Source organism: Nicotiana tomentosiformis, chromosome 7 (assembly GCF_000390325.3).
Source record: "Nicotiana tomentosiformis chromosome 7, ASM39032v3, whole genome shotgun sequence".
Taxonomy (NCBI): Eukaryota; Viridiplantae; Streptophyta; class Magnoliopsida; order Solanales; family Solanaceae; genus Nicotiana; species Nicotiana tomentosiformis.
In genome coordinates this window covers 7363345-7385115 of record NC_090818.1, presented here as the reverse complement: position 1 = coordinate 7385115, position 21771 = coordinate 7363345, and the positions used below count along the sequence as shown (strand labels likewise).

General features: G+C 38.1%; 1 protein-coding gene across 4 annotated transcripts; it reads right to left on the bottom strand.

Moving 5' to 3' along the window:
- Positions 1–754: 754 nt before the first annotated feature.
- On the bottom strand, positions 755–19848 carry LOC104088228 (uncharacterized). Of its 4 annotated transcripts, none has more exons than XM_009592870.4 (9): positions 19737–19848; positions 19379–19484; positions 18087–18524; positions 17812–17986; positions 16571–16868; positions 15902–15974; positions 2334–2424; positions 1464–1543; positions 755–1273 (listed from the first exon to the last, which is right to left on the bottom strand). In XM_009592870.4, exons 2-9 carry the CDS (start codon positions 19460–19462, stop codon positions 956–958), a joined length of 1557 nt encoding a protein of 518 aa, XP_009591165.1. In that variant the 5' UTR covers positions 19463–19484; positions 19737–19848; the 3' UTR covers positions 755–955. The 4 variants fall into 4 exon arrangements, with proteins under 4 accessions (XP_009591165.1, XP_033509873.1, XP_033509872.1 ...); XM_033653982.2 differs by having other exon boundaries at positions 19797–19815; XM_033653981.2 differs by having other exon boundaries at positions 19789–19807.
- Between the last annotated feature and the right edge of the window lie 1923 nt (positions 19849–21771).

Sequence of the window (21771 nt, the reverse complement as noted above, 5' to 3'; positions counted from 1 at the left end):
ACCCGGTAACATTATATTGGATCCACTCCTGATGGTTGAGTAGCTATTTTAGAGGAAGAAAACAATATTAAAACAAATTACACGATAAGTAAGAAGTAAGAAGCAAGAAGCAAAAGAAACTTAAAAGACCATGCTCGAGCTGGGATAACAGTTCTGTGCTCTGTAAACGAAAATAACTCAAACGTGGTACTTGTATTGCTATTTGAATATGCATGTAGTAACTGTTTGGACACACTGATTGAAATCCTCTGCGTTACTTTTATCTACAGGTACGTTATTGCAATGTACACAATACATACTATCTCAACCTTTAGAGTTTATAATGTCAATTAGAAGTTTATTCCTTTTAACTTCCAACAATTATTCAAAAGTCATGAAAAAATTATTTCATTTGTGTTCTAATTACATTCCTATAATAGATTTCACTATTCTAGAGGTCTTCCATAGATCATTGTCTTGAGAGTTGAGATCATAAGGCATTACATACCTCAAACAATTCATAAATAATAATGAGAAAAAACATGCATGCTTCAACTTAGTGTTTATTTAAAAAGTTAATATAAGCATGAAAAATAAAAATGTAATAAGATCATAATTATGAACATTTTAAAATTACAAGAAAATTTTAGGAAAAAACTAATACAAATGGCGATGACAGCATAAATTAGTAGAACACATTTCATAAAATATCAAAAGTACTCAAAATTCCCTGCTTCGAAATACTTTCATGATAAATAACTCCAACGGCTACAAGCCCCCTATACTGGCACATTTTCTATGTGGCCTATTCCTTGTGCAGCTAAGTACCAAGTGAATTTTCATGGTACTACTAAAAGTAGCAGCACAAGATAAGGAATTCCTCAAAATACAAAAATGCTTGACCATTAATCAGCATCACATACTGATTTGACTTCAAACTACTTACCCAATGCTGTGAAAATGTTAGAAGTCAGAGTTAAGAACTCTGAATTCTAATCTCTTGCAGCCCTGGATTCTCTGAATGTCCAACAACAGGATTATGCAATGGTTGGTGGTGGTGTTGCTGACTATTATTATGACGTTGTTGGCGTGAGGTGTTGTCAATGTAGCTATAATATCTTTGATCAGGCAGAACGTGTGGTTGCGTGGCACTGGTTGTCTGTGCAGGGGAAGATCGTAGACGTCTGCTTGCTCTCCACCTCAAATACTCTACAAGGAGCGAGTTGGTACTAATTGCAATACCGAAGCCAGTGAAGGAGGAAAGTAGCACTGATAGGATTGCACTAACATTAAGCTGCACATATAGCAATTATGTAAATCTTTATGTATCTGTTATTTTTGCAGGTGAAAACAACAGCAGCCTTCCCCTATCGATCAAACAAGGAACCCCACTCCCTCCCCTTCCCCCTACCCCGGCTGCCAACATACATAAGAGAGAAGGGCGCCAAGAAATGCAAGAAATTAAAGAGTGAAAGATCACTTACCACTGCATAAAATATATGGGCGAACAGGATAACAATTGCAAACTGAAATGAAGCATAAGCCCATATGTAACTCTTGCTGACTGCAAATGGCCAAAGAATGTGTTATAATTCTTGATAAAAGGATTCATCCCTCCAAGAAAAAAAATCAAAAGTAATGAGTAAAGAGTGAGCTAACAACAAAAGTATTTCGACCCAAACAATATCAAAATGATGTAAAGAACATCGAGGAATGAGCCAATAATAAAAACATGTCTAAAGTTTAAAAGACAGAGCCATTCAGTTACTTTGTCTGTCAGGTCAATTTCATTCTATTCATGGCTATATTGATGAGGTATGTATTACAGCATGACAAGCAGTTTGAGATCTTTTTTCCTTTTTTTTCTTTTACTTAGGACTGATCCTCAAAAGAGAGAGAGTCTCCCTTGCAATAGAGAGGATTTTGTGAAAATGGGATAGCTAAAGTGCGAAACCTGAAAACTTTTACCCAAGCAGGCTCTTGGCTAATGACACGAACTGTTTATCCAAACACGTTAACCATGTTTACTGAAGATCAAAATTCCACTATATATGGCTACTTAACAGTCGTGTGTAAGTCACTAAATCCTATAATATAAAGTTCATTTCCAGTTAAGAAATGGTGAAATTGAATAGATTGTGATTTGATAGTTCTTAGATAACTTGATTTCTAAGAGACAAAATCCAACAAACATGCAGCGGATTAACAGCCCCCTTTGTCTCTCTAGCCATAATATATATGAAAGTATTCAATTAAGTTAAAGGAAAAGACCAAGAAGTAGAAGTGTTATATGTGGAATCATTTCAGAGATGACATCGGATGAGAAGAAAATAGAGAAGGGAAAACAATCATACCCATTGTAGAAGCTATCATAGAAGAAAGGAGACCTAAAACACAAGAGAAAGGTAAAGAGATAGCAAGAGCACGAGCGCCTAAGTCAGTCACCTGTCACGATACAAGAAAAGAAAATGATAAACATAATGTCCTACATTAGACAGAAATGTGAATGCTATATGAAATATGATCAAAGAAATGCCAATGTTCCATCTAGGCAGAAGTGTGCAAATTTATATCAGTCTTTTTGATGCTTAACACCTATATTCATTCAAATATTATTTCTTGAAGTAATAACAAGCATCAATTCTCCAACATCTTCCCCTTACCTTCACACAAATTTAGGACGTTTTAATATAGTGCTAATAATCATTTTATTTTAACAATATTGATGATAACGTTTATTTCTTTTTATCTTTCAAGTCCTCAAATTTCCACACAAAAAGAAATGTATAAATGAATATGGTTTTGGAACTCTCAAATGGCTGATCAACAGGAAGTACATAAATTTTGCCAGGGGCGGAGCTACAGTAGAGGGTGCGGGTTCGAGCGAACCCAGTGACTTTTTCCGGAACCCTGTACTTGTATTGAAATATTTACTAAATCTATATAAATATATACTGCCGAACCCAGTAACAAAAGGGGTCTTGGTTCAATGGTAAGGGCTGTGGGTTCGCTGGGAAAGATGGGGGTTCGATTCCCGCTGAAAGCAGTGTTTTATTTTAAAATTTAGAACCCACACACTTCAAATCCTAGCTCCGCCTCTGATTATTTTGCCGTCAAAAGGTAATGTCGTTAGAGGAAGTCTTAGTTTAGCAATTCTTTTAGAAAGTTGGTATTATGTGCACAGACCAAAAAAGTAGGACAAGAAATGCACAAACCCTATAAAATAAGTACAAAAATGCACATTCCGGAACAATAGGACAGAAATGCACCAGCTTAGAAACTACGCACTAAAAAATGCAATTTGGCCCAAAATAAATTGAAATATACTGGATTCCAAAAACTTGTTACGGCCAAACACACTCACGCAAGTATACGTGGTCGTCAAGTAATAAAGTAGTGAATAAAGTATCGTCCCCACGAAAACTTATGATTAACTTTGACTAATTCAAACTCGAATAGCTTATTGATTCAAGATATTTCTAACAAAATATATAATTTTCTAACTTACTACCTGCGGACGATCAAATAATGAATCGCTACGAATTCAACACAACACTTAAATAGTTTTGTTCAACAATCAATAGGATATAATATTCCAGGGTCACGGGTCATCTAACATTCATGTTGCATTCGTATTTTAAAATAGCTAATTGATTTATCTGAATTGTTGATTCACAGGGTTAATTTCACTCGTAAGAATCTGTCGAGTTCTTACTCGCATGCTCAAGTTAACTTAATACCTATATGTCTATGGAATTAAGTTTAACAAGAACTCATTTACAATTCCTGTATTTTAACCGAGTAAGGCAATTAGGTATATGTCTATCCTAATCGCGAATCCTTTCCCCGATGCCCGGGTTTTGAAAACTTACTCTATTTACTTCTATATGCAATCTAGGGTTCCCACTTTCGAGTTCAACTCTAGATTCGTAGATAGTATTTCACTGTTAATTACTCAGCAAAATAATTAGAAACAGAATTAAATAAACAACCCAATATGATAAACCCAACGTCGTCAAATTAAACTTCAAACATCAACATTCATGTATACCCATGACCCTAGAATAATAGGGTTCTTAGCCACTCATATTCAGGCAATCATCCCAAATTTCATAAGATTGCATAAAAATCAATAAAAGAAAGAAAGGATAAAACTCCAGACGAATTCCGTGGTCTTTGAACTTGGTTATAGCCTTTTTTCTTCTCTTCCCCCGTCTCTCCTCTACAAGAGGCGTTTTAAAGCTTATATATTGCGTCCAAAAGTTGTAATCTAGAGTTCTCCTAACTCTAGTCCAAATCGGCTTCAGGGGTTGATGCTAAGGCGGATGCGACGCATCCACCTCGTCCTCCATTTCTTAACTTTGCATGTGAGGGTAGACGCGACGCATCCAGCCTTCTCTTCTACTTCCCAGTTTCGCACGCGATGGCGAACGCTATGGCCCAACTTCACTGCTAAGGTTGCACGCAGGATGATGTTTTCCTATGTTGGATGCGACGCATCCAACCCTTCTTCCTCTGGCTAAACCACCTTTTCTTCATATTTTGCACTCCGAACACCTTAAATCGTCACACATAACTTAATTAGTCATCAAACCAATAATTACACCATGTTGGGAGTTTTAAAGATTAAATAACATCAAGAAGTGGTTAAAACATGGGTAAAGTAACATCAACACATATCGAAATATGCCAAACATCACTACCCCACACTTAAACCTTTGTTCGTCCTCGAACAAACCATCACTATAGTAAACAAAATAAAATTAAGCTCTTATCATTCAAAGCACACTACATCTATGACCATGGTTATTTGCTACAATTAGGCTCTAGACTATGCATCAACACACTTCCCTTTTCTTATGCCCTTCTTTAAACATATTCGAACAAAGACAACATGCTCACAACAATCCTAACCTCAAAAACCGACTCAATGTCACAATGCACTCATGGCTTGAACAACCAACATCATAGAGAAGTCTAATAACGTTACCTATCCCTCGTGAAACCATGTGCCCTCACAACAAAAGCAGAGAGAGTAAAATCAATCCACACATTCGAATCTCATGCTCACAAAGAAAATTGCTCACTCTCACAAAAGAAGTCACATGCATGTAATTGGTACCATAGGCTTGCCCTTAATGTAAATCTCTACTAATGTAAGCTCGCTCGATCTAAAATCAATTAGGACTTTTTCATGGTTGTAATGTGGGCTAAGGGACGGGTAGGATATATTTAAGGAATAGTGACTCACCCTCCTAAGCACTTTAACACATCATCAAATAACTTAAGCGCGAATTCTTCAACACCCTTTCAATTTCACCAATAATATCACTCCAAACAATATTTCCTCTTTCTTTAAGCACTACTTTAATTCATACCCACTAGCAAGAACAAGACAACAATTTATTCATTTATATTTTTCTTTCTTTTTTTTCCAGATTTTTCTCTTTTTTTTTTTTTTCTTTCACTTTCCGCTAGTGGTGTATTATTTTACAAAATAAGTGCACCCTTCTTTCTTTCATTGGTTCCACTCAAAAGTCACCCCACACTTAGTCCCTTCTTACTTCTTTTAGCGCTCATCTAACAATTAAAGTGCTTTAAGAGGTAAAAGGATCAAAACAATGTCAATTAAGAATAAAAAGGGTATAGGCTTGTAATGTGGGTACCAAATAAAAGGTCTACAGGCTCAAAAGGGTTAACTAGGGATAGATTTTATTTGTGATAAGCAATAAGCTCAAAAAGATCAAAGAAAGCCTAAAATCATTTTTCAAACCGAGCATCACCTAAAATTTCGCTTCAACTCACATACCGGGCAAGTTCTAGACACAAGTACACTACATGGACTACACAAAAACCTTACCACACATGGCACATGACTCATTAAGGACGGTCACATTCCGACTCTCAAACAATGCAAGTATTCACGGAGCAACGAGATATTAAGCATTAAGCGCAAAGTGAACACAAGTCAAGAAAATGAGAAATAGGCGCCACAAAACATGCTATCCATTTTAACAAGGCATCATCAATAATTTCAGAGTGAGAAGGGAAGATATTACATATGTAAAAGCCTAAATATGCCATTATCAACCAAGTCAAGGTCACCTAGGTTCATCATTCTTCCTCCTTTTATTCCCTACATTCCTACTCTACTCTAAAAAGAAAACAAAATTACCCGGTTCAAACTACATCCCATGGAAAAGAACCGAGGCACAAAGAAAAACCACAGGGGATTATTACTATCTACAAAGATACTATATATATATATATATATATATATATATTTTTTTTATTTTTTTTTATTTTTTATTTTTTATTTTTTTTTGATAATGATAAACTGATAGTTACTCCATATAGATGAATTTACTGCTATTTTATGCCATTAATCCAGTGAATATTTTAGTACATTCATCCATACATCAAAACATGAATCACCCCCCACCCCACACTTAGGACTGTGCGTTGTCCCCAACGCACACAAACAAGGTAAAGTAGGGTGAGAAGAACTCCCTCAAGTCAAGGTGGAGGGCTCATCCGCAGTCTGTGGAGGAGCATCTGCATCCATAGCATTCCTATCATCAACAACTGGTGCTGATTCTGTATCAGGTGTTACAGCGACCTCAGTAGGCCTGTTGAGTGGAGCCTCAGTGACTATGGGAGGAACAGGAGTGGATGGTCCGGCAGTGGATGATGCAATCAGCTGGGAGATGTCTGTACCTGCACATTGAACCAGAGCTCTGAGGAGTAATGATATCTCCTTCATCATCGTGGCCTGCTCGGTCTGAACTCGGCTTAGATCCGCACGAGTCTGTCTCAACTCATCCCTGGTGGCACTCAACTCGACACGAGTCGCTATCAGCTCAGCCCTGTTCTCTTGCATATCTGCTTGCATTTGCTCAAATAATTGTTGAATGGTGAGCTTAGAAGACCTTCCCTTGTTCGGCTCTAGAACATGAGTGACATCATATGGTCCTGGAGCTTTAGCCTCAATGTCGTCATTCTCCTTGTCCCATAGTACTCCCATCTCTGTCAAAAAAGCCGTTAGGGTATTAGCAAAGAACAGCCTCCACTTGTAATTCATCCTGGTTCGCTGCATTTGATCATGCATGATGGCTCCTAAGTTGAGTGGTATCCCCTCTAATAAAGCATATAATACGAGTGCGCGGTAACGAGGGACATCAGTTTTATGTTGGCATGGCATCAGGCGGTTACATATGAAATTTAGAGCCACACGTGCTAACGCACTCATGAATTCCTTGGCTATAGAGTGGTACTCCATACTCCCATGCTTCCATTCTGCATCCTTCCTGGTAGGGCATAGGACAGACTTAATGTGTGCATAATCTGGTGTTTTGCATATGGAGTCAAACCTATCTGTAAGTGTGTGTGGCACCCTTAAGAAGTTATTCAGAGCTTCAGCTGACACATTAATATCTACCCCTCTTACTCGCACAATGTTTCCCCTGGCGTGACGCCAATTGGCGTAGAGCTCTCTAACAATGGTGAGGTTGGCTTTGCCGTGACCTTTCAAGATGGGTCCCCATTTTTGCACCTCTCGAATTGACTTTAGAAACTCTGAGTACTTTGTCTTAAGTGGTCCGATGTTTATCGGCTTTTCCGGAATATACTTCTTTGAAACCAGTATCTTCTTATAGGCTCGGAATGCCTTCTCATTAACAAAGTATTTCTCCCAATCAACTCGGTCTATGGGTTCACCCTCGTCTTCATCACTCATGTTGACATGTAGGTGGTCATTGTCCGAATCGGAATCGGATTCAGATTCTGTAGTAATCTTCTCCTTCCCTTTATCAGTCGGATCACTCATTTTCGAAGCTTTTCTTTGGTATGTCACAGGCTCTCTTATCTCTATTCCTTTGCTTGGTGTAATACCCTTCTTCACTGTCCTCCTGACTAATGTTTCCTCCTCCTCTTGCTCTGAATCATCACTTAACTGCCTAGGCAGCAGTTCCATTTCCTTCTCCGTCCGCTTCCTTTTTTTCTGTGGATTTGGACCGCCCGCTGCCCTTCCGGTAGGCTTTTTGGGCGGTTGCTTGTCACCATCTTTGTCTTGTTGCTTGGATGGTTTACTCACTGCTGTCATTTTACGAATCTAAGTACCTGCAATGCAAAGAATTCAACAATTAGCAGATGAAACAGCGAAGTTCAGCTTGAAAGCAATTGCAACAGCTTGCCCTTCCAATTATTCGTAAAGTCATGCCATTCACTACTTCATGGAATCGTAGCTCATGACTTTCAGCAAGTATGTGATAACTCTCTTCAAAAATTCAATTTCACATAGCCCCTCACTCGACCCCACACTTATTCTCAAGCATACACCAATGTTGCTCGGTTACTCAGACTTCACCGACGCCTAAATTTTCCTCAGGGACAATTCGTCGAACATGTGGTATGCAACAAGTGTGCCTAGTTCATTCTATCAGTTGAGCAATGCAACTACCCTCCCAAAGTTTGACGAGATGAAGGGAATTATAGTTTATCATCTCGCAACCATTACAACGACCAAGAACGACAGCCCTAAAAAATTTTGAAATTGCAAAACCTACTTGTTGCTACCATTGAGGGAGGGAAGAGAGAAGAATTAGGAGAGAAGCCAACGGAAGAACGAAGAGGATGATGCGTACCTGTCGCGTTTGTATGCGTTGCAATTTCGATTAAAGAAATCCGTTCTGCGTTCGTAGGCGTCGCAAAAAGAGACGAGTGGATGCGTCGCAAGAAGAGTTTTTTAACGAATTCGTTATCTTAAGATGTGTTAAAATATATAGTACTTACCTGTGCGTGCGAGCTTTGACGCGACGCATCCCCTTGTCTTCCTTCAAAAAAATTTCGGACGCGATAGGCAGACTTCACTGCCTTGAGCAATTGGCCCGTCAAAAATTTTTTTTTGCTGAGGGGGATGCGACGCATCCGCCTCGTTTTCTCATATCTGGGGAACTTTTTTTTTTTTTTTTTTTTTTTTACGTCCTACAAAAAAAAAATAAATAAATAAACTAACTAACTTGGGTGGCCTCCCAAGAAGCGCCTGATTTAACGTCGCGGCACGACGCAACATGTTCTTCATGCCTCCACTAAATCCATTGTGGTCTTGTGACGTGCAATGTCACCACCCCAATAGTGTTTTACTCTTTGGCCATTTACCAAGAATGTCGTATTGGACCCCTTATCACACAATTCTATCGCACCATGAGGTTTCACACTAACCACTTCAAACGGACCCGACCATCGAGATTTAAGCTTTCCTGGAAAAAGCTTTAGCCTTGAATTAAACAGTAGAATTTCTTGACCTGGTTCAAACTCACGATGTTGGATATGCTTATCATGCCATCTTTTGGTCTTCTCTTTATACAATTTGGCATTTTCATACGCATGCAATCGAAACTCATCAAGCTCGTTGAGTTGTAGCAATCTCTTCTCACCGGCCAAGTCCATCTCCATATTTAGCTTTTTAATCGCCCAATATGCTTTGTGTTCAAGCTCGACGGGCAGATGGCAGGCCTTCCCATAAACCAACCTGTACGGAGAAGTGCCTATTGGGGTCTTGTACGCAGTGCGATATGCCCATAATGCGTCATCCAGCTTCCCGGCCCAGTCCTTTCTATTCATACTTACTGTCTTTTCCAAAATCTGCTTGACCTCTCTGTTGGAAACTTCTACTTGACCACTCGTTTGGGGATGATAGGCAGTGGAAACTTTGTGCTTGACTCCGTATTTTGCAAGAATATTATTCAGCAGTTTGTTACAAAAGTGAGTTCCCCCGTCGCTTATCAACACTCTTGGGGTCCCAAAACGTGTGAAGATGTGCTTCTTTACAAAGCCTACCACAACCTTTGCGTCGTTAGTAGGAAGAGCAATGGCCTCTACCCACTTAGAAACATAGTCGACCGCCACCAAGATGTATCTGTGCCCGTTAGAATATGGGAATGGTCCCATAAAATCAATCCCCCAAACATCAAAAAGTTCTACCGCCAGAATATTTTGCAAGGGCATCTCGTGCTTCCTCGTGATAGTTCCAGTTCTTTGGCATCTATCACAATTTTTAACGAAGGCATGTGCATCCTTAAACAATTTTGGCCAATAAAAACCTGATTGTAGCACTTTTTGGGCGGTTCTATCCCCGCCGTGATGACCTCCATATGGTGACGCATGGCAGTCATGTAGTATAGCCTTCATCTCTTCCTCAGGAACACACCTTCTCACCAACTGATCTGCACACTGCCTATATAGGAATGGCTCATCCCACACGTAGAACCTTACATCATGTAAGAATCTTCTTCTATTGTCAGCTGTCCATTCTAGTGGCGTCACCCCACTTGCGATAAAATTCACATAATCTGCATACCATGGGGCTTCACCTGAGGTGACTGCTAATATTTGCTCATCCGGAAATGTTTCTTTAATTGACCCTCCTTCAGCTACATGGTCCCGACTTTCTAATCTGGACAAATGATCGGCCACTTGATTTTCTGTCCCTTTTCGATCTCGGATCTCTAAGTCAAATTCTTGCAAGAGGAGGACCCAACGAATCAGCCTCGGCTTGGCGTCTTTCTTTTCAAATAAGTATCTGATAGCTGAATGATCTGTGTAGACGATGACTTTGGTTCCCACTAGATAGGATCTGAACTTGTCAAACGCCCACACCACTGCAAGCAACTCCTTTTCAGTCACTGTATAATTCATCTGAGCTGGATTCATAGTTTTGCTTGCATAATAAATGGAGTGAAAGATTTTATCCCTCCTTTGCCCCAACACCGCTCCAATTGCTATGTCACTTGCATCGCACATCAACTCAAATGGTTGTGCCCAATCGGGGCCAATGATAATTGGTGCAGTCACCAATCTTCCTTTCAGCTCCTCAAATGCTTTCAGACATGCATTATCAAACTTGAAGGTAACATCTTTCTCTAGAAGCCTGCACAAAGGGGAAGAAATTTTCGAAAAATCTTTAATGAAACGACGATAAAAACCTGCATGACCCAAGAAACTGCGAATGCCTTTGATGGATGTCGGCGGGGGCAATTTTTCAATCGTCTCCACCTTTGCTTTATCCACCTGTAGACCATCTTTTGAAACCTTGTGCCCCAAAACTATACCTTCACGTACCATGAAATGGCACTTTTCCCAGTTTAGCACCAAGTTCGTCTCTTCACACCTAGCTAGCACTTTATCAAGGTTCATCAAACAACTATCAAAAGAACATCCAAACACAGAAAAATCGTCCATGAATACTTCTACAAATCTTTCAACCATGTCAGTGAAAATAGCCATCATACACCTTTGAAAAGTCGCAGGTGCATTACAAAGACCGAAGGGCATTCTCTTGAACGCATACGTGCCATAAGGACATGTAAATGTAGTTTTCTCTTGGTCTTCTGGGGCTATAGCAATCTGATTATACCCCGAATAACCGTCCAGGAAACAGTAGTATTCCTGGCCAGCTAATCTATCAAGCATTTGGTCAATAAAAGGAAGGGGAAAGTGGTCTTTCCGGGTGGCATTGTTCAGTTTTCTGTAATCTATGCAAATTCTCCATCCAGTGACAGTTCTTGTAGGAATTAAGTCATTATTTTCATTAACTACTACGGTTATCCCCCCTTTCTTCGGCACACATTGAACGGGGCTTACCCATTTACTATCAGAGATTGGAAATACAATACCTGCATCAAGCCACTTAATCACTTCTTTTCTTACCACTTCTTTCATGATTGGATTTAGTCGGCGTTGGTGTTCTACACTTGGCTTGTGTCCGTCCTCCATGAGGATTTTGTGCATGCAGAAAGCTGGACTAATGCCTTTAATGTCAGACATTGTCCACCCAATTGCTCGCTTGTGCTCACGTAGCACCCTTAATAGCTTTTCTTCCTGTAATTTAGACAAGTGAGCAGAAATAATAACAGGTAAAGTGTCAGAACTTCCCAAATAAGCATATTGAAGGTGAGGGGGTAGGGGTTTAAGTTCCAAATTTGGAGCTTTTTCAATTGACGGCTTTGGTGGGGGGCCACTTGGCCTATTCAGGGGCTCAAACGGGATTATTCCTTGCATGTAACCACATGATGTATCTAGGATATGCATCATCTCCTCAACCTCATCATCCATCTCCAAGCTATCAAACATCATGATTGCTTTTTCTAAACAGTCGTCTAGATATACACTCGTGTCAAGAAGTTTCTCATCCACCTCCACCACAGATATCATAGAGAGCTCCTCATAGTGGCGGGGAAGTTGGATTGCTTTGTAGACATTGAAGACTGCTTCCTCGTTGTCCACTCTCATAATCATTTTCCCTTCTCTCACTTTAATTATTGCATCGCCAGTAGCCAAGAGAGGTCGTCCCAATATGATTGGAACTTGTTCATCAGCCTCGAAGTCTAGAATAATGAAGTCAGCTGGGAAGATGAATTTTCCAATTTGCAGCAGCACATCTTCAATCACTCCTTCGGGGTAGGCTATGGACCTATCAGCTAATTGCAACATCACGGTGGTTGGTCTCGGAGCTCCCAGACCTAATTGCTTAAACAAGGATAAAGGCATCAGATTTATGCTTGCACCCAAATCACACAGAGCACGTCCCACGTCAATATTACCGATTTGTACTGGAATGGTGAAGCTGCCAGGATCCTTAAGCTTTTGGGGAAGCTTGTTTTGGACCCTTGATGTGCACTCCTCAGTAAGTGCAACCGTCTCGAACTCAGTCAATTTCCTCTTATGAGCCACTATGTCTTTTATGTACTTAGCGTACTTTGGAATTTCACGAAGTACATCCACTAATGGAATATTTAATTGAACCTGACTCAACATGGAGAGAAATTTGTTGAACATGCGATCGTCATTCCTTTTCTGCAATCTTTGGGGGAAAGGTGGTGGTGGCCTTGTAACCTCCATTCGCTCTGAACTTGCATCATCTTCCTTTGACTCTTGTGTTGCCTTAGGTGTCAACTCCCCCCAGGTATAGGTTTTTCTTTTATCTTCCTTGGCACTTCCTCTAGTTCCCTCCCGTTTCTAAGTGTAACTGCATTAACTTGAGGGTTCTTCTCTGTATCACTGGGAAGTGAGCCTGTAGGTCTAGTATTTTGGTTTGCTGCTAACTGCCCCATTTGCCTCTCAAGATTTCTGAAATCGGTCCTGAGCTGTTGATTGTCTAGCAACAACTTTTTCAGCAAGTCATTCGTACTTTCTTCCATTTGTTGGGGTGGCTTCTGAGGTTGAGTAAAATTCCCTTGAGGCCTATACTGATTCTGTTGACTTCCGCCCCATGAGAAGTTAGGATGATTCCTCCAGTTTGGGTTGTAAGTGTTCCCATATTGCGCATGTTGATTCATAGGACCTCTGTTTTGTTGCCCCACATAGTATATAGATTCAGGATTCGTGGGGCACATGTCAATCATATGACTGTCTCCGCATAGTTCGCAACAAATAGACATCTGTTGTACATGTTGCATTTGTTGTGTTGTCATTCTATTCATCTGATTTGCCAATTTTGCTATATCGGCTCTCATGGCGGAAAAGTCATCAAGCTCAATCAAACCGGCGGCCTTCTGTTTAATTCCCCTTCGTGAATCCCCCTCTCCTTGCCAATTATGGTCATTAGCAGTGAAATTATTTAGCAAGAGTTGTATTTCACTATACGGTCTTGCCATGCAACTACCCCCACAAGCTGAGTCAAGATTCATCTTTGATGCTTCATCTAACCCATCAACAAAAGTGTGACCCAATACCTCATCAGTTTGACAATGATGCGGGCAGTCTCTGAGTAGCTTCTTGTATCTTTCCCAAGCTTGACGAAGTGTCTCGCCATCCCGTTGTTGGAACCCAAGAATTTGGCTCCTCAGCGACTTTGTCTTCTTAGTTGGGAAAAACTTGATCAGGAATTTCCTTGCTAGATCATCCCAAGTGTGGATAGAGTTCGCGGGCTCCTTTTGCAACCATTCTTTAGCTTCCCCCAACAGTGAAAAAGGGAATAGTGTCAGCCTGACATAGTCCTTGGAGACGTTCGGATAATTGTAAGTGTCCGTGATTTCCAAGAAGTTCTGAATATGCCTCTGCGGGTCCTCATGAGATAGACCCACATATTGTCCTGTGGACTGAATCAGCTGTACCATGTACTGTTTGAGTTCAAAATGCCCAGTGATATCAGGCTTCACAATAGCCTGAGTCATATTCGCAAGATTGGGCCTTGCGGCTTCAATTACCGGACGCTCTTCATTGCCTGCCATATCTATTGGCTGTGGTTGGACTGCGATGTCCAACTCTCTTTCTATTCTCGTTCTAGCTTCGTGTTCCCTTCTCACTCTATGTAGTGTTCGTTCGATTTCTGGATCAAGAGGAATGAGGTTGTTTGCACTTCTACTCCTCTGCATTCGAGAGAAGACCCTGCGTTGACACAAACCAGGCAAACTGAAAATTAAAACTTGAAAACAAATATCTAATAAAAGCTTAACTTAGTCACGTAGCTAATTTCTAAGTCCCCGGCAACGGCGCCAAAAACTTGTTACGGCCAAACACACTCACGCAAGTATACGTGGTCGTCAAGTAATAAAGTAGTGAATAAAGTATCGTTCCCACGAAGACTTATGATTAACTTTGACTAATTCAAACTCGAATAGCTTATTGATTCAAGATATTTCTAACAAAATATATAATTTTCTAACTTACTACCTACGGACGATCAAATAATGAATCGCTACGAATTCAACACAACACTTAAATAGTTTTGTTCAACAATCAATAGGATATAATATTCCAGGGTCACGGGTCATCTAACATTCATGTTGCATTCGTATTTTAAAATAGCTAATTGATTTATCTGAATTGTTGATTCACAGGGTTAATTTCACTCGTAAGAATCTGTCGAGTTCTTACTCGCATGCTCAAGTTAACTTAATACCTATATGTCTATGGAATTAAGTTTAACAAGAACTCATTTACAATTCCTGTATTTTAACCGAGTAAGGCAATTAGGTATATGTCTATCCTAATCGCGAATCCTTTCCCCGATGCCCGGGTTTTGAAAACTTACTCTATTTACTTCTATATGCAATCTAGGGTTCCCACTTTCGAGTTCAACTCTAGATTCGTAGATAGTATTTCACTGTTAATTACTCAGCAAAATAATTAGAAACAGAATTAAATAAACAACCCAATATGATAAACCCAACGTCGTCAAATTAAACTTCAAACATCAACATTCATGTATACCCATGACCCTAGAATAATAGGGTTCTTAGCCACTCATATTCAGGCAATCATCCCAAATTTCATAAGATTGCATAAAAATCAATAAAAGAAAGAAAGGATAAAACTCCAGACGAATTCCGTGGTCTTTGAACTTGGTTATAGCCTTTTTTCTTCTCTTCCCCCGTCTCTCCTCTACAAGAGGCGTTTTAAAGCTTATATATTGCGTCCAAAAGTTGTAATCTAGAGTTCTCCTAACTCTAGTCCAAATCGGCTTCAGGGGTTGATGCTAAGGCGGATGCGACGCATCCACCTCGTCCTCCATTTCTTAACTTTGCATGTGAGGGTAGACGCGACGCATCCAGCCTTCTCTTCTACTTCCCAGTTTCGCACGCGATGGCGAACGCTATGGCCCAACTTCACTGCTAAGGTTGCACGCAGGATGATGTTTTCCTATGTTGGATGCGACGCATCCAACCCTTCTTCCTCTGGCTAAACCACCTTTTCTTCATATTTTGCACTCCGAACACCTTAAATCGTCACACATAACTTAATTAGTCATCAAACCAATAATTACACCATGTTGGGAGTTTTAAAGATTAAATAACATCAAGAAGTGGTTAAAACATGGGTAAAGTAACATCAACACATATCGAAATATGCCAAACATCAATTATATTAGCACTTTAACTCACATCGGAAGCTATATAACCATGAAGAAACAAAAGGAAAGTACCAGAAGCTGCTCCAGAAAGCAAAAGTAGGCAAGCATGCTGACCATGACAAGGATAGGTACGTCTTGCCAGACTCTGTTGATAGTAAAAGAAGAGAGAAACACCCAAATAAGTTGACAAAACCAATTTCCATGTGACATTCGTTAACATTTAGATTAACCTGGTTAAAAGTATCACCAAATAAATGAGAAACTATTGACACCAGTTAGGCAATTATCATGGTATAAAAACTGACAAGACACCAAACAAGTGAAAGTAAAGTTTTAGGTTGATGATTTATATGTATAATCTTCAGAAATCTGAGGGTCTAAATCTTTCTTCACTTTGTCAGATCTTCTACTGATTGAATTTCCTTCCTCAATCTTAATTTATTACTAAATAGCTTTAATTTTTTGGTGTGCACTTTTCACTCTGCTGCCCAAAGCAACACCGAAAAAGGTGCCAAATTTTGTGACCACAACGTTCTCTTCTCTCCCCCTTCCTCATCTTCAAGCATTTTATACACAAGATAGACGGAAACTAATTAGTTTAATCTCATTTTAAAATATGTTCTACACTTGTGAAGAAAACTAGTAATGCTTATCAAGATCCAGGGCATTCATGAGTTCAATATTTGGGAAGGATTCAAGCTAAAGTAAAGGAAGCCGTAAAACTTTATTAGCTGAACTTGCCTGTAGCGAGGCACTTCCCTCTGCTGTGTAACAGTTTGGGACCTTCTGGCAGCAGTTGGAGGATTTTGAATTTTTAATAATGTTACGGGGAGGTTTCGCACTTCCTGCTTGCAAACGTCACAAATCTTGTTACCCTTAATACTAAACCACTTCAAAGTGCACTCCTTGTGAGCAAGTGCAAGCTCTCCTTTGCAGCTGCATTCCATTTTAAACGTTTCACTTTCTTCACCAAGTTCAACAAAACAAATTCTACAAACAGCCTCTTCCTCAGGAATATCTTCACCAGTATTATCCGTGGCTGCAGATAGCGTAGGACAAAAAGCCATTATAGTCACCAAAAGATAATCAGCGAAGATGTCATAGGAAGTACTGGAACAAGGAAAGGAGACAGCATAGGTCATGTCCTTTACTCTTAACTATTGCCTATGATGAAGTATCTACTATCCTACTCGATTCAAGCATTCTGTCTACTCCAATGAGCCAAAAAAAGCGAACATGACCAAATAGAAATTAGTAAATTGCGATAATTAAGAAACATTCACCATTCAGTATTCTTAATCCTCGTAAAGGACTTCCAGTTTAACAGAACCAATTCTATTCCTTACTAACTTAAAGCTCGTTTTTACCAAACTTGTTGGGATAAAGAGCTCTTTAATTGAAAATGTGATCTACAAATGATACTACCTTGACTTGACATTGAGACCAAAATATGACTTATGTATGATGTTAGTGGTAGTGCAACAAAATACTAAAGTAACGGTTGAAATGTTAGTCTTATCACATCAAAATTTCAAAAATTTTAAGTTAATTGAATTTGAATTCTTTAAGTTGTAGAAAACAATAATATTTTTGGATTGGTGTAAAAAAGTTTGGCATGTACCAAATGGAAAGAGCGTCATGTAAATTGGGATTGAGGGAGTAAAACATGAGCAAATAAAAGAAGCTCTAACCATAAAAGGTTGTTTCAGTATAACTTGCCACAAGAGGAACTAAATCATAAATGGATATAAATATCAACAAGCAGAGACATACATATATTTAACATCTCAATAGACAGAAACAGACACGTAAAACAGTTAGTGTTGTAGGCTTGTACCAAGAACCTTTTTAGTCCAGAAAATGATCAAAAGAGATTTTCACATATGCACTATTAAATACACTCGTGAAGAATTAGCAAACTGGAGCAGCTAGTGACGAGTATAAGATTTATAAGAGCCAGGACGAGACAAAATTGGACATACCATTTTCTGTTTCCTGTGGTATGTCTGCTGAGGCATCAGAATCCGTAGTTGGCCGAACAGTTTTGGAAATGACACGGATGAGACTGCCACTAGTATCTGTTCTCCTTAAGCTTCTGCTTTTAACATGTATAGGCACTGAAAATGATCGCTTCATATGCTGTTGAGCTTCAGGTTTCTGTCAGTAAATATATCAATGGTACAAAAAGGAAAAAGTAAGAAAGAGTACACACAAAAATTGCATCCAAATAAAGTAAATATTAGGATATATGACATACAATTAACTCTAACTGAGCACCCAAATGATTGTCCTCTGCAGGCTTTACCAAAGTTCCCATTGGTGTCTCCGGTAAAGAGCGGATTGATCTTGTCGTCGAAGAGAACAAAACTTTATTCAGAGAAAACGATCTTGAAGTTGAAGGCTTATCTGAAAGTGGCGTGTCTGGGATAATGAGAACTGTCTTTTCGCCATCGTGGGTTACATTTTTTGTCCTAGTGCTCTTCTGTGGAATCAGATTCTTCATAGATGACATGAACTTAGCAGAGTGGGGCCTCGGGGGCAACCCTGATCGGGCAGAGTTAGGACTTGGAACATCTATTCTTGTAAAACTGGATAATGCATTTTCCAAAGATCTTGTAGGTATTTGCAGAGAGGAGAGATTTGGCCGTCTTGTTGACTGTTGCCGCACTAAAGTGGCTTCCTCTCTCTCTCCTTTCTATTAACACAAAAGTAAAAATTCAGAACACAAAAGCAACAACCACAAAAGCAAGGAATAATCAGCATGTTTAACTTATATAGCAGCACAAACTGATCCGCCACGAGCGGTTTGAGAACCATAGATCATAATAAGTTGACAAACTGGTGTTATCTAATGACAAATTCATTTATAAGCAAAAAGTTGCAACTTTGTCTAGAACCTTTACTTCTGAAGAACAGTGGATTAAGTAAAACTAAAATCTTAATATAGGTCAGCAAAAATGAGACTCTAGGCCTTCTTGGCATACATTACTCTGATTCTTTCTTTCCCTATATTTCTCTACTTATAAAACGAACAACAACAACAACAACAACAACAACAACAACAACAACAACAACAACAACGACAACCAAAAAAAAAACCACTATAAACCCACAAGTGAGGTCTGGGGCCGTAGTGAGTACGCGGACCTTACCCAAGGACATAAAAGGAAGAAATGCCCGAAAAAAAAACATTGAAGCACCAAATAAGTAATTCCATAAAAATCTCAAACCAGCTAATTCATCAACATTCGAACTCACTTATCAGAAAGGTTTAAAAAAATCAAATCTTTCACATTCCGGCTTCCACCACTACCAAAAATTCCACATCTTTCTTCCTCCAACCACCAAAAACATTAAATTCAAGAAAACCCCACTACAGAAAAAGAAGAAAAATAATTTCTTTATCATTCCTTTAGCAACCCTCTTTACACAAACACACTCACCAACCCTTACAAAAAGGAGATGAAAAACATAACAAGATAAACAGTAAATAAGAAGCATAATATAAAGAAAAGAAAAAAGAAAAAAGAAAAATAGAGAGAGACTTACAAGATTAGAATGAGCAGAAGAATCAAATTCAGCTGAAGGTGGTAGATGCATTTCTTGAACAGAAACAACCACAGAATTTTCCATTTTACAGTCAATGAACAAGTAGCTGCAGTAATAGAAGAAGAATCAAGAACCCCAGATCATAAAATCATTTGGATTTGGTGATTTCCTAAATTTTAATTCTATATTAACAAAGAGAAGCAAAACTGCTCCAAATTTCTGAGACAGTAATGATGAAAACAAGAAAAGAAAACAAAAGAAAAAGAAAAGTTACCTTTTATTTTTAATACTATAGTAATATTTTTGTGTTCATCACCAAAAACTGTCTAGCTTTGTAAGCAAAACAAAACATTTTTACCTTTTCAACAACTTAAAAACAACTTATATTTTTGTATCGATTGTATTATTACCCGCCAACCTTATTTGGTTTTGCCAGCTGAGTTCAGATTCCTTCTTATTTCTTGAGTTTTGTTTTAAATTCTAATATTTGTCCTGTTATTATACTTTTCTTTTGTAGCTTTTTTTCTTATATTATTTGCTTTTGGGTTTTATTGTCCTTTTATTATTTGCTTTTGTTTGACTGTTCTTGACTAGATTACTAGAATTAGTTGCCACTCACTTTTTGCAAATCCATGCATCTTTTTTTTTTTTTTTTTTTGGTTTAATAAAATCAGTGCTGAGGTTGAGAGAACTAAAATATAAAGGCCAAAAAGGAACGTCTACTAAAAATAGAAAATTTACATTTTTAGAATGGAATTCTTAATTTATTTTATTTTTTCTACTTTTTTGGTGGGCATGAGAACTTGTTGTATTAATATTGATCTAATCTTGAAAGTTTTGAATTAATATCAAAATTATCTCTCATAATTACGATTATCACATGCACTGGCAGGGGTTAATCTGCTAATTGAAAATTAATATCTTTTACTGTTAACTTTACTTCAAATTTAAGATTCTCACTTTACTTCATTAGTGTAATAATTAGGCAATTGCACCCCCCTCCCCCCCCCCCCCCCCCACACACACACATCCTCCCTCTTTTCCCAAACTCTCTTTTACTGTCTAGCAAATAAGTTTCAAATTTAGTCAACATACGTTTTTCTTTTTTCATGAGAATCTCAATCTAGATTTTAAAATTATCCACATTGAGTTGAATTTTGAAGATAGTAAAAGCAATCCAAGATAAAATGAGAAATCCTATTAAACACTCAAACCAAATTTGTTAATTCTGGTGGATCCAACACTTGAAATTTATGGGTCAAGTAATATAAAATAATAATTGAGTTTACGTTTAAATATTTATTAATATTTAATAAATTTAAAAATACATATATAAGATACGGACAACAAAAAATTATTGGATTCACGTGAAATCATTACTCTTAAGCTAGGTCTTCATCTCTTAATTTCTCCCTATAAAATGGCATGTGTCAAGCCATATGCAAGCATATACTATTTTAAAAAATTAACTTAAAAACCAACCAAAAGGCATGAATTCTTGATTAGTTGCATTAACCTACTTATTTGTTCGTTTTAGGATTAAAAATGGTTTAATTGTGAAGAATTGCATTACATGCCAACTACTTTCTCTAGATAATGTTCTGACCAAATTCAAATAAATGAATATTTGGTATATAATGTCATTTAATCTGTCCATCTTCGTTCACTATGTCCACTGCTACGAGGTAATTCAAATTGTTAAGTTGTAGTGTTGTGAGGGTTAAAGAAACATTTGTACTCGGCATTTACATCAGATCATATTAATTTATCATAATTAAATAATAAACTAATATCAAATGTGTACTAATTAATGATAATATTGTATATAAAGATACATTGCATGTCGGTTTGAAGTAAATATTTGGTATAATTAAATTTTTCCTGTATTGTGACCGTAAAATATGAATTCTCCAATTTATATTCTTTTTTATTTTTTATTTTTGAAAAAACAAAAGCTATATGACTGAACAGGGAAAATAGATATTAAATTTAAGGCAGACAAATAGTTCCTTTTTGTTATGAAAATGTTCAATATAAGATTTCAAAACATCCGAATGTACATAATTAATTAGACAAACTGTAATAAGAAAATATAAAACCTAAGAGACTTTATAATTTTAGTTTTTCTCTACAAATGACAGGCAAACCTGCCGACCAGCCGAACAGACCTTTGGGACAAGAAGCATATTTTCTGGCAAGTGTTTTTTAATTAGTTTTGGATTAAAATCTTGCTTCATATATTGCCAATAATAATACAATAAACTATATCGTATTCGCACTGTATTTTGATACAGATTTTTTTTTAAAACGCCAAACTATCTCAAGACAATAGCAATAGCAACAAACCCAATGTGGTTTCACAGGTGGGACCTGAGGAGGGTGAGAACGTTTCC

Bases quoted from the DNA above. Each gene is read 5' to 3' on its own strand.
- LOC104088228 (XM_009592870.4), bottom strand. From the start codon at position 19,462: ATGGAAAATTCTGTGGTTGTTTCTGTTCAAGAAATGCATCTACCACCT. The intron at 18,525-19,378 runs GTAAGTCTCTCT...TTGTGTTAATAG, and splicing joins CTTCTGCTCATTCTAATCTT to AAAGGAGAGAGAGAGGAAGC. The intron at 2,425-15,901 runs GTACTTTCCTTT...GTATCGTGACAG, and splicing joins GCTTTCTGGAGCAGCTTCTG to GTGACTGACTTAGGCGCTCG.